This window comes from Sparus aurata, chromosome 13 (genome assembly GCF_900880675.1).
Source record: "Sparus aurata chromosome 13, fSpaAur1.1, whole genome shotgun sequence".
In the NCBI taxonomy this organism is placed as follows: domain Eukaryota; kingdom Metazoa; phylum Chordata; class Actinopteri; order Spariformes; family Sparidae; genus Sparus; species Sparus aurata.
Window position 1 is genome coordinate 28,369,572 of NC_044199.1, and position 13,974 is coordinate 28,383,545.

General features: G+C 41.0%; 1 protein-coding gene across 3 annotated transcripts in view; it reads left to right on the forward strand.

The window, feature by feature from the left end:
• acsl6 (acyl-CoA synthetase long chain family member 6) overlaps positions 1–13,974 on the forward strand; it is a 49,933-nt gene extending 35,959 nt beyond the window's left edge. For all 3 annotated transcript variants that reach the window (XM_030437945.1, XM_030437943.1, XM_030437944.1), the window contains exons 10-21: positions 546–619; positions 757–834; positions 5,322–5,456; positions 5,908–6,042; positions 7,471–7,566; positions 7,672–7,744; positions 9,565–9,653; positions 9,987–10,103; positions 10,220–10,363; positions 10,498–10,599; positions 10,690–10,761; positions 11,485–13,974. In XM_030437945.1, the coding sequence (XP_030293805.1) occupies positions 546–619; positions 757–834; positions 5,322–5,456; positions 5,908–6,042; positions 7,471–7,566; positions 7,672–7,744; positions 9,565–9,653; positions 9,987–10,103; positions 10,220–10,363; positions 10,498–10,599; positions 10,690–10,761; positions 11,485–11,625 (1,256 nt within the window). In that variant the 3' untranslated portion in view covers positions 11,626–13,974. The remainder of the gene's footprint in view (positions 1–545; positions 620–756; positions 835–5,321; positions 5,457–5,907; positions 6,043–7,470; positions 7,567–7,671; positions 7,745–9,564; positions 9,654–9,986; positions 10,104–10,219; positions 10,364–10,497; positions 10,600–10,689; positions 10,762–11,484) is intronic.

Here is a 13,974-nt window from a genome sequence, read left to right on the forward strand (position 1 = left end):
ATTATTTTTTTCGTGTCGGCATCGAATTGGTATCGAAGTATCGGTTCTTGTGACAACCCTACTTCCAACCTGTTGGCATGTTGTGGGGTTCAGAGGGTTAAGTAAAATATACATATATAGATTTGAGAAGCCGATGACCTTGAAAAAAAAAGAGAAATAGTCCCACATTTTGATTATAATCATAGTGAATAACTGAGTGTTTTATATATCTTTTTAGAAAGTTGCCTTTTCAACAGATTTACAGCACATGCTTGAGGACTACACTACATGTGCATCAAAGGGTCCAAATGAGAAAAGAAAACTCACTCTAGTAATTTATTATATTGACATCTGTTAACAGAAAGTGTGTCACTTATTCTTTATTGTGCTCAGTCAAAGCTCCGTGCTAACGCAAATCCTTCCGAGGAAGTTCTCGAGAAACCTCGAGATGTCCAGATTCTTTTGTCCTCCTGTTGGCTGACCGTGTCATGCTCGGGGAGGTGATGGATGTCTCACTTCTGTAACGCCTGTGTGTGTGTGTGTGTGTTTTGTGTCTGCCTACACAGGAAACCCAAAGGGAGTCATGCTGACCCATGGGAACGTGGTGGCTGATTTCTCAGGCTTCCTTAAAGTGACAGACGTGAGTAACAATCCTTCAGGTGTCATTTAGTTGTGCGGGTCCATTTAAGTCGTGTGTTTTCCCCGCACCCTCTCTTTCTCATGAAGTCGCTGTGTCGCAAAGTCATCTGATTCTTTCCTTCTCTCTGTCTCCTGCAGAAAGTCATTTTCCCCAACCAAGATGATTGCCTCATCTCCTTCCTGCCACTGGCTCACATGTTTGAGAGACTCATCGAGGTAAATGGGCCGAGACTCTTGCCCACAGGAATGTGATAGTTACGAGTTTCAAGCTGTAAGGAGGGCGATGTGGGCGGAAGAAGGATGTGTACGGAAAGATCTTGAGGGTGGGCGTTAATTTGAGATTATTTAGTGTGTGGGACGGAGGGAGACAAGAAGGGAGGGACTGAAGGAGCATTTACTGTAAGAGCTTCTTTTACCTGCAGCTGGTCACTAATCAGATTCCTCCTCCACTGTGCCTCTCACCTCCTTGGACCAAAGCATGGATAAAAAGCATTTTTAAGTGTCTCGGTGCTGTTTTTGGACTGACAGTGAGAACACGCACAGCGTCTGAGTCTTACAAAGGATCTGCTGTTCAATGGGGGGAAAACCACTTCCCTTCAGTTTCAGTTTTAGTCAGAAACCAAATTAAATCCATTCAACCAACATCAGTGCTCCCGAAGGGAAACTTTCCCCCTGTTAAGTCTTATGGTGCACATTTCTTCCTGTAAATTCCCAATAGAAAACCTGTTTGCATGTGGATGACAACAGTTTTCCCCTCCAGAAATGTAACCAAGTCTCTCCTCATCCCTCATCATCAGCCTTATACTTGACATCAGGCAGCTACAGGTTGCTTGCATAGAAACACTTTAATGACTACATTTGTCCCACAACGTTCAGATCATTAAAGGGACCCTTGGTTGGACAGGACAGTCTGCTTGATGACATGCCTGCTCCAGTCGTACACTTTGTAACAAAATGTGTCTTCAAGGCCAAATCAGAGATTCAAAAGATCACGGGATTTTTGACACTTTATTTTCACTTTAAGAAAAAATGCGCATTCAGTGACTGAATACTATGATTGCACAGCAGTTGATACTGTATATTTCTTTTGCGTGACATTTAGGTAAATACCACATACGAAAGTGAAGCTTCAATAGCTAAGGAATGACAAAATGCAGCTACATTGGAGGATTTTCCCCGAATTTCTGTCCTGACAAGAGTCAAGATTCAAGATTCAAGATTTAAGATTCAAGAGGGGTTTATTGTCATTCCAGCCATATACACAGTAAACAGTGCAATGAGATAACGTTTCCCAAGAAACAAACAGTGCAAACAAACAAAAACAATATTGAACGACAAAAATACGAAATGCTTTTTTTTTTCATTTAACTGCTCTCAACTGCAAAAATGCCTTATAAAGTGACTGTATGATGATTAATGTTATTATTATTATTTACTATTTACATGAGGTGCAATAGTGCATTAGACAAAGATGAAACAGCGACATAGGACAGCATACAAAAGGGCAACAGAGGTGACAAGGACAATTGATCCCCTGAGATGTGCCCTCCAGGAATACGCACACTTTTGTGTAGTCATATCCGCTTCGAACAAAGACATTTACAGTAAAGGGTGTATCAGTATAAGACTGAAGGGAAAACATTAATTTTGTGACCACTTGGTCACCTGTTTAATCCAACACACCCTCAAACCTAAACAATTGAATTTGCCGACTGTCAGTGACTCAATGTGTCAATAATTCACGTTCTCCTGCGTACGTGATGTAGCACAACAAGCCTACATTACCAAGTTAAAACAAGCCACCATTTACTTTTGGTTTGACATCGGGCACACACAGTGGCCTCCTGAATTAAAAGTTCTGTGCTTGTTTAACCCGACTATACATCCCCAACCTCGTCCTTCATTATAGTACTTCTTCTCACGTAAATATGGGTCATAGTAGGGTGCCGTCATAGTCGTCCTACTGTATATGGTTGTTTTTGTGATGAGGACAGGCTGCGAAAGGACCCAACAATGGAGGATTGAAGATAACACACACCCACACACACACACACACACACACACACATTAACAGTAAAGGTTGCTTCAGATTTCAGATGTTGAGTCTGTTTAGTCACCTGTCAAAACCTCAACAACATTTAGCTCTGCTATTAACCACCCTGCAGGGCACCCATTCTTACGCTTCCTGTTTTGTTTTGTTCTGTTTTATGTCACCGTCAAACCCAGGTGCACTGGTAGCTTGGACAGCTTGGAGTAGTTGCCATTTAACTCCTGAGAACACATTTTCAAAAAATGGAGAAAAAAAAGTTTGTCCCTTGACGCCCCGGGGGTTTTAATGTTTCGCAAGCAGAAGTGATTACATAAACTAAAATGTTTCGGCCTTCGCGTGTTGTTTCAAAATGTTTCTAAATCTTCACGTACGGGAGGCTTTTTGGCTTCACTTTTTCACCCGCTGTGGTGGTTCTAGTTTCACACCAGCAGTTTCCATCCAGGTTTTGACCAGATGTTGACAGCAAATAGAACAGTGACCCTCCAGACCTCAGGTGTTTTTTCATGACTGTCCCATGATCAGCCATACAATTACTCATCAAACATCAAACAACCGAAACTGCTGAGACTGCATTTTTTTTTGTCCCGTTAAAATAACTCCACGTAACATCGTTCTGTAATCCTCTGTAAATCTTAGCCGTCATTGTGTCGTTAAGTGGCTCATTGGTATATACAGTAAGTGTGTGCCCTCAGACGTGGGTGTCATGCGACATGTGTGTGTGTGTGTCGCTCGGGCTGCATCAGGTTCAACCAGCCGGGTTTGTTGGCCTGCGGCAGCGTGGGACTCAGACACAGGAAACCACCTGACTTCCCCAAAAAGCATTGCATGAGATCACACAATAGAAGCGAGTTCAAGAGTCTCACAGAAACAGATAAACACATCAGCGCACCAGTTTGTGTCTCACACCGACGATGTCTCGATGATAGCCAAGGGGCGGACCTCCACTTTGTGTCCTCAGACGGCTTCAAAACAGGAAGGATGTGTGCTGGGTTAATATTCGGGCCATGTTCAGTCTGTCACTGCTCTGCGAGTGTTCTCTAAAAAAGGGCATGTGGTGATGTGTGTGTCTGTGTGCGCGTGGGAAAAAAACAAACACAGGCCAACTGAACATGCAGTAGTTCTCACTTCGAGACTCTTTTGTATTCGCACTTGTCAGCTTGCGCAAGGATCCCCAAGTCCACAAGTTACAGCAAATTTGCAAAACCCATGGTTTTTAGATTAAATGGTTGTTGATTTGAGTCACCCCGCCCGGGCTGCAGATTCCTGAGATAGAATCCAGTAATAGAACTCATAAGTTTCACTATGAACAACCATAAATGAGTCACTTCTTTAGCTGCCAACTTGTTTTAATCCTATGTGCGTGCATACATCCACTGTCAAACACAGAAGCCGTGCCTCGACATTTACAGTAGAGTGTCTTGTTGCATAACATTGAACAAGTTTAACTGTGTTCATTTCCGTTTACTTGAAAGCCCCAAAAGCAGATTTAAGCAACACTCGTCAGGATTGTATTAGCTTTTTTACATTGGAACCAGTGTTGGAAACTATGTATATTTACTGGAATACACTTCCATTCCACTGGGCAATATTGTACTTTTTACTCTGCTATATATCTCACAGCTTGAGTTCCTAGTTATGATCAAGACTTTAGTTAAAGATGGTTGGGGGAACCTTGAAATAACTGTAAAACTATCCAGTAGTATTGGATCTATTTTGTGAGTCATAGGAAGGGCAGTGCTGTGAAAAGTGCCCGAGATACAGTATGAAAACAGTGCAGTGTAACACAATCAGGGTGTGTGTGTGTTTTTTTGATGTGATTGCTGATAAAATGAATTCAATAACATGAGTGGTACTTTGGCTCTGATGTAGCATGCAGTCTGCAAAGTACCTATTAACTAAAAGTTAGCAAAAAAAAAAACCTGACCTGTAGTGATAGTAGTAGCTCAAAGCTGAATTTTTGCACGTAGGGGTGAAGAATGGGGAATTCTGGGACACTGACTTCTGTTCCGAGTCCATTTTGAAATCCACAATGAACGACTTAACCTGTGGGTCCCAACACTTGAAGTACATTGTTCTGATTGGAGATCTTTACTTTTAGTGCAGTATGATATTAAATGCAGGAGTTTGACTTGTAATAGAGAATGTATACATGTTATACAGGTACATTTACATAAAGTAAAGTGTCTGAGAATTTGATAACAAAAATGTGCATGAGCCCTTAATTATGACGAACATAACCGACAACCAATAATGGGGCGTTTCCTGATGAATGTAAAAGTGAACAAACATCTCTCATGCCACTGAACGTCCTGTCTTTGTTGACTGACACAAGATTTGAAAAGTGTCAGAACAAGAACTCCAATCTTCTACGTCAAGTACTGTATGATGAGATAGACAGATAAACTGGCGTAAACCACATGTATACCCAACAAGTGCGTATGAGTATGCCAGTAATTTGTCTAATGGTGACAGATCTCCTCCCTTCAGTGTGTGAATTTTGCTACGTGAGCCAAGTTTACATCTATGAATATCTGTCATATGAGTTTTATCTATAAAAACTTGAATGTTTTAACCCCTGTCAGTGATGGGATTGTGTCTGTAAAAGATATTGGATCACAAATATGTTAAATTATTTGTGTGCCTGTCTCTGCAGTCTGTGGTGTACTGCCACGGAGGACGGATCGGGTTCTATCAGGGTGACATCCGCCTCCTCCCAGATGACATGAAGGCCCTGCGGCCGACCATTTTCCCCGTGGTGCCTCGACTGCTCAACCGCATGTACGACAAGGTGAGATGAACAAAAAAGGCTTTCAAATAAGCTGTTTACTTGGACGGAGCTATTCAGCTTGTTTAGTTGATTTAATAAAAATAATCTGTGGCTCTGTTTGGGAAACAGACGCCCACTCTGACAGGGATTTGTGGTTTGAAAATCAAGTGAAATTATTTTCCACTACCATCCTGACTCATGGGCTGCAGTGTTGTGTTATTACCTATGATTAATACACTCCCTTTCTGGTTTCCTCAGAAATCCAAGTAAGATCTAAGTAAGTGGAAAATAACGTGATAGGACACAGAGTTGTTTCCATGAATTTACTGTAAAGTGGGATTTACCTGCTTCCAGATGATTTCTGGACAGTGAGCCTGAATAAACTTGCATGAATTTAACAGTTGGAACAAGAAGGCACTGGTCCCAGTCAAAAAAAGAAAAAGAAAAGAAAGTGTATTTTGTCTCCCTGCAGATCTTCAGCCAGGCCAACAGCCCGCTGAAGCGTTGGCTGCTCAACTTCGCTGCCAAGAGAAAAGGTGCTGAAGTCAGCAGCGGGATCATTCGCAGTGACAGCATCTGGGACAAAATCTTCTTCAGTAAGATTCAGGTAAATAGTGTCTCCCCACAGTGAACTGGATGTGCCAGGACTGCTTATTTGTAAGGACGGGTTTGTTGAAATGATTCATCTCACTTCTCTCCTCCAGCCATTTCTAAATCTCTTACCTCAAGAGTGCTGGCACACCACACACATCCTCACACCTGTATAATATTCAAAATAGCAAATTTCATGTTTGAATGCAGTCGCAATTAACAGTGAGATGGTTCCACTGTACCGATTAAGGGTTCATAAAATACTTGCGGTAACAGTGAAAAGACACATCTGGAGAGATTAATATGATAATGCACCAAAGCTCCCTGTGGTGTTTACTAAAACCTAAAAGTTTTTTTTAACCTAATTTCCACATGTGCTGTATATTCAATATAAACAAGCTGATGCAAAAGAAAAGTGATTTTTATGTTAATCTATTTTCAGGGTCAGTTGACGTTCATGATCAACATCACAACATCAGCAAAAAGGCTAAAGCTAGAGATAAACTTGCTTATTAACCAGGCGTTCACATACCGGCTCTATATACTTTATACTATTTATAGTACGCACGTTGCTGGAGGATACCACTAGATGGCACAACAGGGAGCTCAGTCCGTCGTTGTTATCCGTGCTGCGGCCCTGCATGCCTACTGACCCCTGACCCCGTCACACCCACATGTTGGCCCAACACTGCCCCTACCTACATTTGCGAATTGCATCTTGCAGGGCGAGTTCATTTCTAAGGGCGTGCACAACCGCCGATCCAAACAGACAGAGGAATTAAAAGCAAGTATATCTGCGGCACAACTGTAGTCTTTTGGCCATATTGGACATCCACGGTCATCTCTTGTATAGAGTCCTGAAAACAAAGGATTCCTTTATAATATTAGATGTCATTGACCAAAATAGCCACCATTATTTAATGAAGCAAGACATAACAAGTGAGACAAGACAGGACACAAGAAGGCATATTAGGAAGCATGACAGGATGAGCACATGATACAAGAACAAACAAAAATTGAACACAAAGAGGGGGAAAAAAAACAGGAAAAAAGTACAGGGACGTTGGCACACTGCGTGTTCATCAGACGTGGGTGTGTGTGGTTTGTTTAGATTTCATTGATAGTAGCCAACCAACTGTACGACCGTCATCAGATTCCCATTCAAATGTTGTGAAATCCTGATTGGCGCTCAGAACTATATGACATCACATTTTTCCAACCAAATCCCATCCTCTTCAAAATCAGGGAGAGCTCTCATGTGAAAGAACAAAAACAGTCAAAAACTTTGGCAGAAAACGTGTGTTTGCGTTGGACCGCGTTGCTCAAAGCGAAGAAAGCAAACTCTCATGCCCTTTCCAAAATCCAACATAAACAGCGCTAAATTCCTGGGTTGTGCAGATAATAAAGACTCCTCTGTCTTCATAATCTGTTTCCTCTCTCGCAGGCCAGCCTGGGAGGAAGGCTGCGGATGATTATAACAGGAGCAGCTCCTACCTCGCCCAGTGTCCTGGGATTCCTCAGAGCAGCTCTGGGATGCCAGGTCAGATGCCCACATACCACCTAACCCAAACCTTTACCCCATCCTTAACACATACACACAAATACAGTTTGTGTATGCACTCAACTCCCCCGTGTCTGTGTCTAGGTGTACGAGGCGTACGGCCAGACAGAGTGCACAGCTGGCTGCACCTTCACCACACCTGGAGACTGGACCCAAGGTGAGCTTCAGCGCCGTTTATGCAACAGGCCTAGATCAGGGAAACATTTCCTTATCTCTGCCGGACTCCCTGAACTTGTTTACTCAACCAGAGGCTCCGTTCAAAGGTCTCAAAGTGACATGGCTGAGTCATGACTTAAAGAAATAAAAGGCTCCTTTGCTACTGTTTAATTGAGGTCAAAGTTGGAGATCGTCAATGGAGGGGTCACAGCCGCTCAGATAAAGACACAGGTGCTCAGACAACTATAGATTATAGAAAAAGCAATAAAAGAAAAAGCAGGGTGAGAGTGAGGAGTAAACAGCAGCGGAAGAAAAACAGGAGACAGGTTCGACAGATAGAGAGGAAAGAGCAGTTAAGCCACATAATTCACACTCATAATGCCTGCTTAGCTCATTGCCAATATCAACAGACAGGTATTATAGACTTCTGGCTGCCGTAACTGCTCCTGTTTATTCTGCGTTTAATTCATGTGTTAACCTCTTTGCATTACTGGTTATTATCCAAGTGAACTCAGTGCACTTACATAGACTTAAAACGTGTTATAATTTGCTGTCAGACTTTGCTGTCAGACTGAGTCACCTCGTTACCCAAAGTAAACCAACTAAATTTAATATGTCCCCTTTGTTCCTTATTTCAGCTGTAAACGCAAAATCAAATGTGTTTTTCATGTTTATTAATTCAAAATAAAATGTAGTATTACTGAGCACTTATCATGGAATATGAATAAAGACCTAATGCCCACACTTCATCTACTTTTGGGCTGTTTGAACAAAAGCACACATAATGGGACCTGCAATCTGCAGGATGTGACACAAGATAATAATTGTAAAGTCTAGTTTGTATATAAAATGGATATTATAGATGTACAGGTACCATTTCCTTTCTGGTACCAACTCCAGCCTCTTAGGCAGAATTGGAGGTGTTTCTGATAGCGGTTTGAGTATTGGAATTCCTAGAGTTTCCCTTATTGAGTGGCTGAAATGTGACAGAGAGGGGTCAGATTCACAGTATCACAACAGATTTACTTCCAAAGATGGCTCCCTGTTTATTGACATGAATGAAACTTGATTACCCAGCATATATATGAAAGAGATGACACTTTTATCCCGAAAAACAGGTGCATTCACTTTTTTTTTTGCTGAGTGTGTCTTATTGCCCGCACACACAAATACAAAAAAATTTAAAACTAATATTTAAAAAAATACGTGAATCAACACTTTGAAGAACTGAGGAGCTACAAACCTACAGTAAAAACAGGAGTAAATGCATTTTGTTGCTTTGAATTTGACCTTTGACCCTCGAATTCTCGATTCTTTTTTTTTTTTTCATTTTATCTTCTCATTCCACAAACTGTAATAAAGATGTGTGAACCAAACACCGACAAGGAAATGTCTGGATACATATTCTATCATTGCATATCAGCCAAAACCACGACACGGATAAACCCACGGTATGTGCCGCAGCCCGTTGTGCCACTTGCAGCAGGGGCAGTAAATAAAAGACTGTCAGATAATAACATCCTCAAGCTATAGTCTTACATCGCCCCCTGCTGCTCATTTCTGGTACTCCATAAGTTGTTTGTATTTTTAAAAGATATAAGACCCACTGATCTTTCTTCCTGATTCTCTTCAAGATTTAACCATTGAGCCTACCTCCTCCTAAATATTCGGTTTTATATGATGTGAAACATTGTAATCTGTAGAAATCCATTTAGCAGCGACGAAGGCTGCAGTGTGGGAAGAGAATCGGACAGCTAAAGTTCAATTGTGAATGTTATTTTGTTGACTTTTTTTTTCGGTTTTTCCTGACCCTTAAATCAGGTCACGTCGGGGCCCCGCTGCCATGTAACCTCATCAGACTGGTGGATGTTTCTGAGAAGAACTACTTCGCCTCAAAGGGAGAGGGAGAGGTGAGCAGCATACACTGCACATGCACTCGTTCGTATGTCATTCATAACATGATTTTTCGTAACATTTTATTGACAGAAACATGGCAAAACATTTTGGGGGGGTTTTTTCATGGCTGATGACAGTATTTTTTCAATTATGGATAGATACCAATTTAATTATCTCTGTAAAAAAACTTTGTCTCTAACATGTCAACAAAATGAACCAGGGACCAGGGCATGAATTCTTATGTTTAAACATAAGAATTCATGCCACAGCTTCAAGAGAATAAAGGTGTCGTATCAAAGAAGAACACACACTTTTTATAAAATGGACTTTTCTAATCTCCCATCCAGGTTTGTGTGAAGGGACCAAACGTGTTTAAGGGCTACCTCAAAGACCCAGAGAGGACGGCCGAGACGCTGGACTCAGACGGCTGGCTTCACACCGGAGACATCGGCAAATGGTTACCTGTACGTACACACAGCTCACACCAGACTCCATGATAATTAAGTATTCAATGTTCAGCAGCATTTACTTTAATTTGTTCCCTGCTGTCGTCTTTTGTTGTACCTCTCCTCTCCTGTAGAACGGAACACTGAAGATCATTGACAGGAAGAAGCACATCTTCAAGTTGGCGCAAGGCGAGTACATCTCCCCTGAGAAGATCGAGAACATCTATATCAGGAGCGAACCAGTGGCTCAGCTCTATGTTCATGGAGATAGCCTGCAGGTAAGAACGTTAACACACATACACACTCAGCATCTTAATGTCCGATAGACCTCAAGTGATCACCTGTCTGGTGCTCAGTTATCACCAGAATTGTCACTCAATCCTTTGACTTTTGTCCTCTTACATTTGTCCAGTCCTGTTTGGTGGGGATTGTGGTTCCGGACCCTGAAGTCATGCCTGAATGGGCCAAGAAAAAAGGCATGTTAGGCACCTACAAGGACCTCTGTAAAAACACGGTGGGTTGCACATGGAGGAAATGTTTTGAAATGCTTGCTGAAAATACTGAGAGAATTCTGCTGAAGTTAACTTCATTCTTTTGTCCACAGGAATTGAAGAAGGCAATCCTTGAAGATTTGGTGCGTCTGGGCAAGGCCAGTGGCCTCCACTCTTTTGAGCAGGTAAGTACAGCTTCTGCATATCTTTGAGGTTTGAGGCAAAAACAAAAGCCAGGAAAAAAGATTTGGGTCAGTAGAAAGAGAGTAAATTCACACATATGCTTTAATTTTTAGATTAATCAAAAATGGTGGATGCTTCCGTCAAGTAAAAAAGGTCTTTGTGACTAAAGAATCATCAGTCTAGAAGTGAATAGTTTGCTCTTGAATGATATTTTGGGGGGCTTTTATTCCCTGCACCACAAAAAGAAAAAAAAATCAAGTGGTTTGCATGTTGCCTTCGACTCAATTTGAGGCCTTTGTTATTATTTTTAAAAAATGTCTAAGATAACCTCACTCTTAAAGCTATAGTGTGACCATATATTTGACAGCTGTGCCTCAAAAAAAGGTATGTTTGATTATCTTGAAAAGTCTTATTTGGGTCCGTGAGTAATGCAGTATATGCTTAAGTCGAGCTACTCGCTAAAAAAATGACAATTAACAGCCGATTAAAAGCAGTCAGTTGATAAACTTTAATTAAACTGCAAACTGTAAACATCTTTATCTTCACTGTCTCAATATATGAAATAAAAGAAAGGTGTTGACGTAGACTTTCTCCCTTTAATATGCAAAGTTTTGGAAGAAAAATGAATTGGCTTATCGCGGCTTTCAAAAACTTTGGGGAGACTCTCAAGAACACTGCTGTCATTCAACAACTTTCATCTATTCTTCTCCACTTTCCCTCTCAAGGTGAAGAACATCTACATCCACAACGAGATGTTTTCCATTGAAAACGGCCTCCTGACGCCGACGCTAAAGGCCAAGAGACCCGAGCTGAAGGAGTTCTTCAAGGCGAAGATCGACCAGCTCTACAGCAGCATCACCATGTGAAGGCTGGCAGACCTCATTTTCCTTCAAGCATCTTAACACTAAGACCTGTTTTGATCATTGACCTGCAGTGGGACAAAGATGTGACACCTTAGGGCTTAACATGCTTTGGGAAAGCAAGCCAAATCTGGTCCTGCTATGGAAGATTTAAAATGCCTAAATAAAGAAACAATCCAAAAAATAAAGTTAAATAGAATACACATTATGTTATGCGTATTTCCTTTTGATGTATTCATTTATTAATTACCCAAAAAATAACACGTTTTTTTAAATGCTAAACAAATTAATCATACTTTATCAACAAGGTGGTGCCTCTCAGTGAGCCGAGGGCATCATAGACCTGCCAGTACTAAATAAAAAGCACTGTTACTAAGTTTCCTGTGGTCATGCAAAGGAGCTTTTTCTTTTTGGAAATGGAAAGAAATGATCAATAGCAACCGTCCAATCACGTGGTTGGGGGCGTGGATGTGGGTGGAGCTTAACACTGCTGACAAGAAACTGAAGGATCTTCTTTGCCCAGCTCTCTGTGAGTGTTGACAGCTTGTGTTAGCTTACAGTAAACACAGACAGGCTTAAAGGTGCAATATGTAAACAAAAAGTTTTTTAAATTATAAACAATTATGACGTTACGTCAAAAATGTCTTTGCATTGTGTTGCAGAGATACCTGTTGAAGTTAGTTAGCATGCTAACCAGCTAGCCCCTAGCCTGTCGGTACCTCGTCAAAGAATTGATAGTCCAATAAACGACACCAACATTCCCCCACTGCTTCAAGCGAATATGACCGCTAGCTGTACGATCAACTGAGTTTACTAGCTAACAAGCTAATCTGGTGATATGCTGCCCTCTATTTATTTGGAGTATGCCAATGAATTCAGCAGGCGGCAATTTTTTTTTTACATATTAGGTAGATCACATTCACCTGTCACTGTCACTTCTGTTCTGACAACAATACAAAAAGCTTAGCAGATTCCTGTTCAAACCTACTGTATTTTAGGTTGATCTCTGTTGGACAACACTGAAATGCAGTACCCTTTACTTTGTTTTCCGTGATGTGATTTTTTATTTTTTTTTTGCATTGGGAAATACTTGTCACAATGAAAAACAATTAAATACTAATAGATAAATCAATTCAAAATATTTTTAATCCAATTATGACACACTAAATGTACGAAGAAAAGGGAAATACACATAACAACAATGTTTATTATATCGAATTTCATACTTTTTGTTTGTTTGATTTGTTTTGATTTAGACATATTAAATCTTCTGTACATTGTTACCTGTTAGCCTCCCCAACAAACCATCAAATGCTCTGTCCCCGGCTCCACAAAGTCATCAGCACTTTTTACGTTGACCAATCCAGTTTTAATCACCTTTTTTTAATCTTCTCTCCTCCGTGAGTTTAAACCCACCAGCCAAACACAACCTAAAATTGTACGACAGCAAGTATGATGTCTTTGTGTGTAGTGTAGCTCCAGGAGACGTCTAGTTCTGTGATCATGCCAACACCTCGTCGGATAGAAATCAACTTTATCCACAGTGGAAAAATAGTAGATTTTCATTTGAACAAGCTGATCTGCCACAACAAGGACACAACTCACGTTCGACCCAAACATCATGTAATTAGACCATGAACACATTCTCCTGTTTGAGGTCCAAATTAAGATAAGACGGTCAGGAGAGTAACCGCTCCTGCCTTACAAATGATCACTATCCACACTGTTCCATGTGGAGTATTTGAATGTTTGAGCTGCATCCAAATCACAGTTCTTGTCAATTATACACTCATTCATTAAATAATCTGGATACAGCTGTGGTCAGCATTTTAGCACGCATGCTCTTTGTTTATATGAAGGATTGACTGGTCCACTGTAAAAGACATCAAGGTTTGCACTCTGAAGCTGGTTCAATCACAATTTCCCTTACATCTGTCTTAGCACAAACAGTATGTCAGGTTAAAGACAAAAAAAAAAGAGAAATAATGCAAAACCAGGGCTCGGGGCAATGCATGCAGTTTGCCCTGGAATGCTGGGACCGTTAGCATTTGACTTGAAAAAGACAAGTAGTCTTTGCGGCCATTAATAGCAGGATGTATGCAGCTGCCCACAGCCACTGCTGCTAGTGCAAGGCTTTGTAACGTAGGCAAAGCTGATGAGTTCCACTCACTGAAGGAAAATAGAACAACCGTCAACTTTTAAACAAAAGAAACACTTTTTTTGAAGGGTTACACATAGAAGTACTGTATAGGCTTTTTAAGTTGATTACCGTCCCAAAGCATAAACAATGTGGATGTACATAAATGAGGACAGCTAGATGTAAGCATATTTATTAAAATCAATGGTTTGAACGGA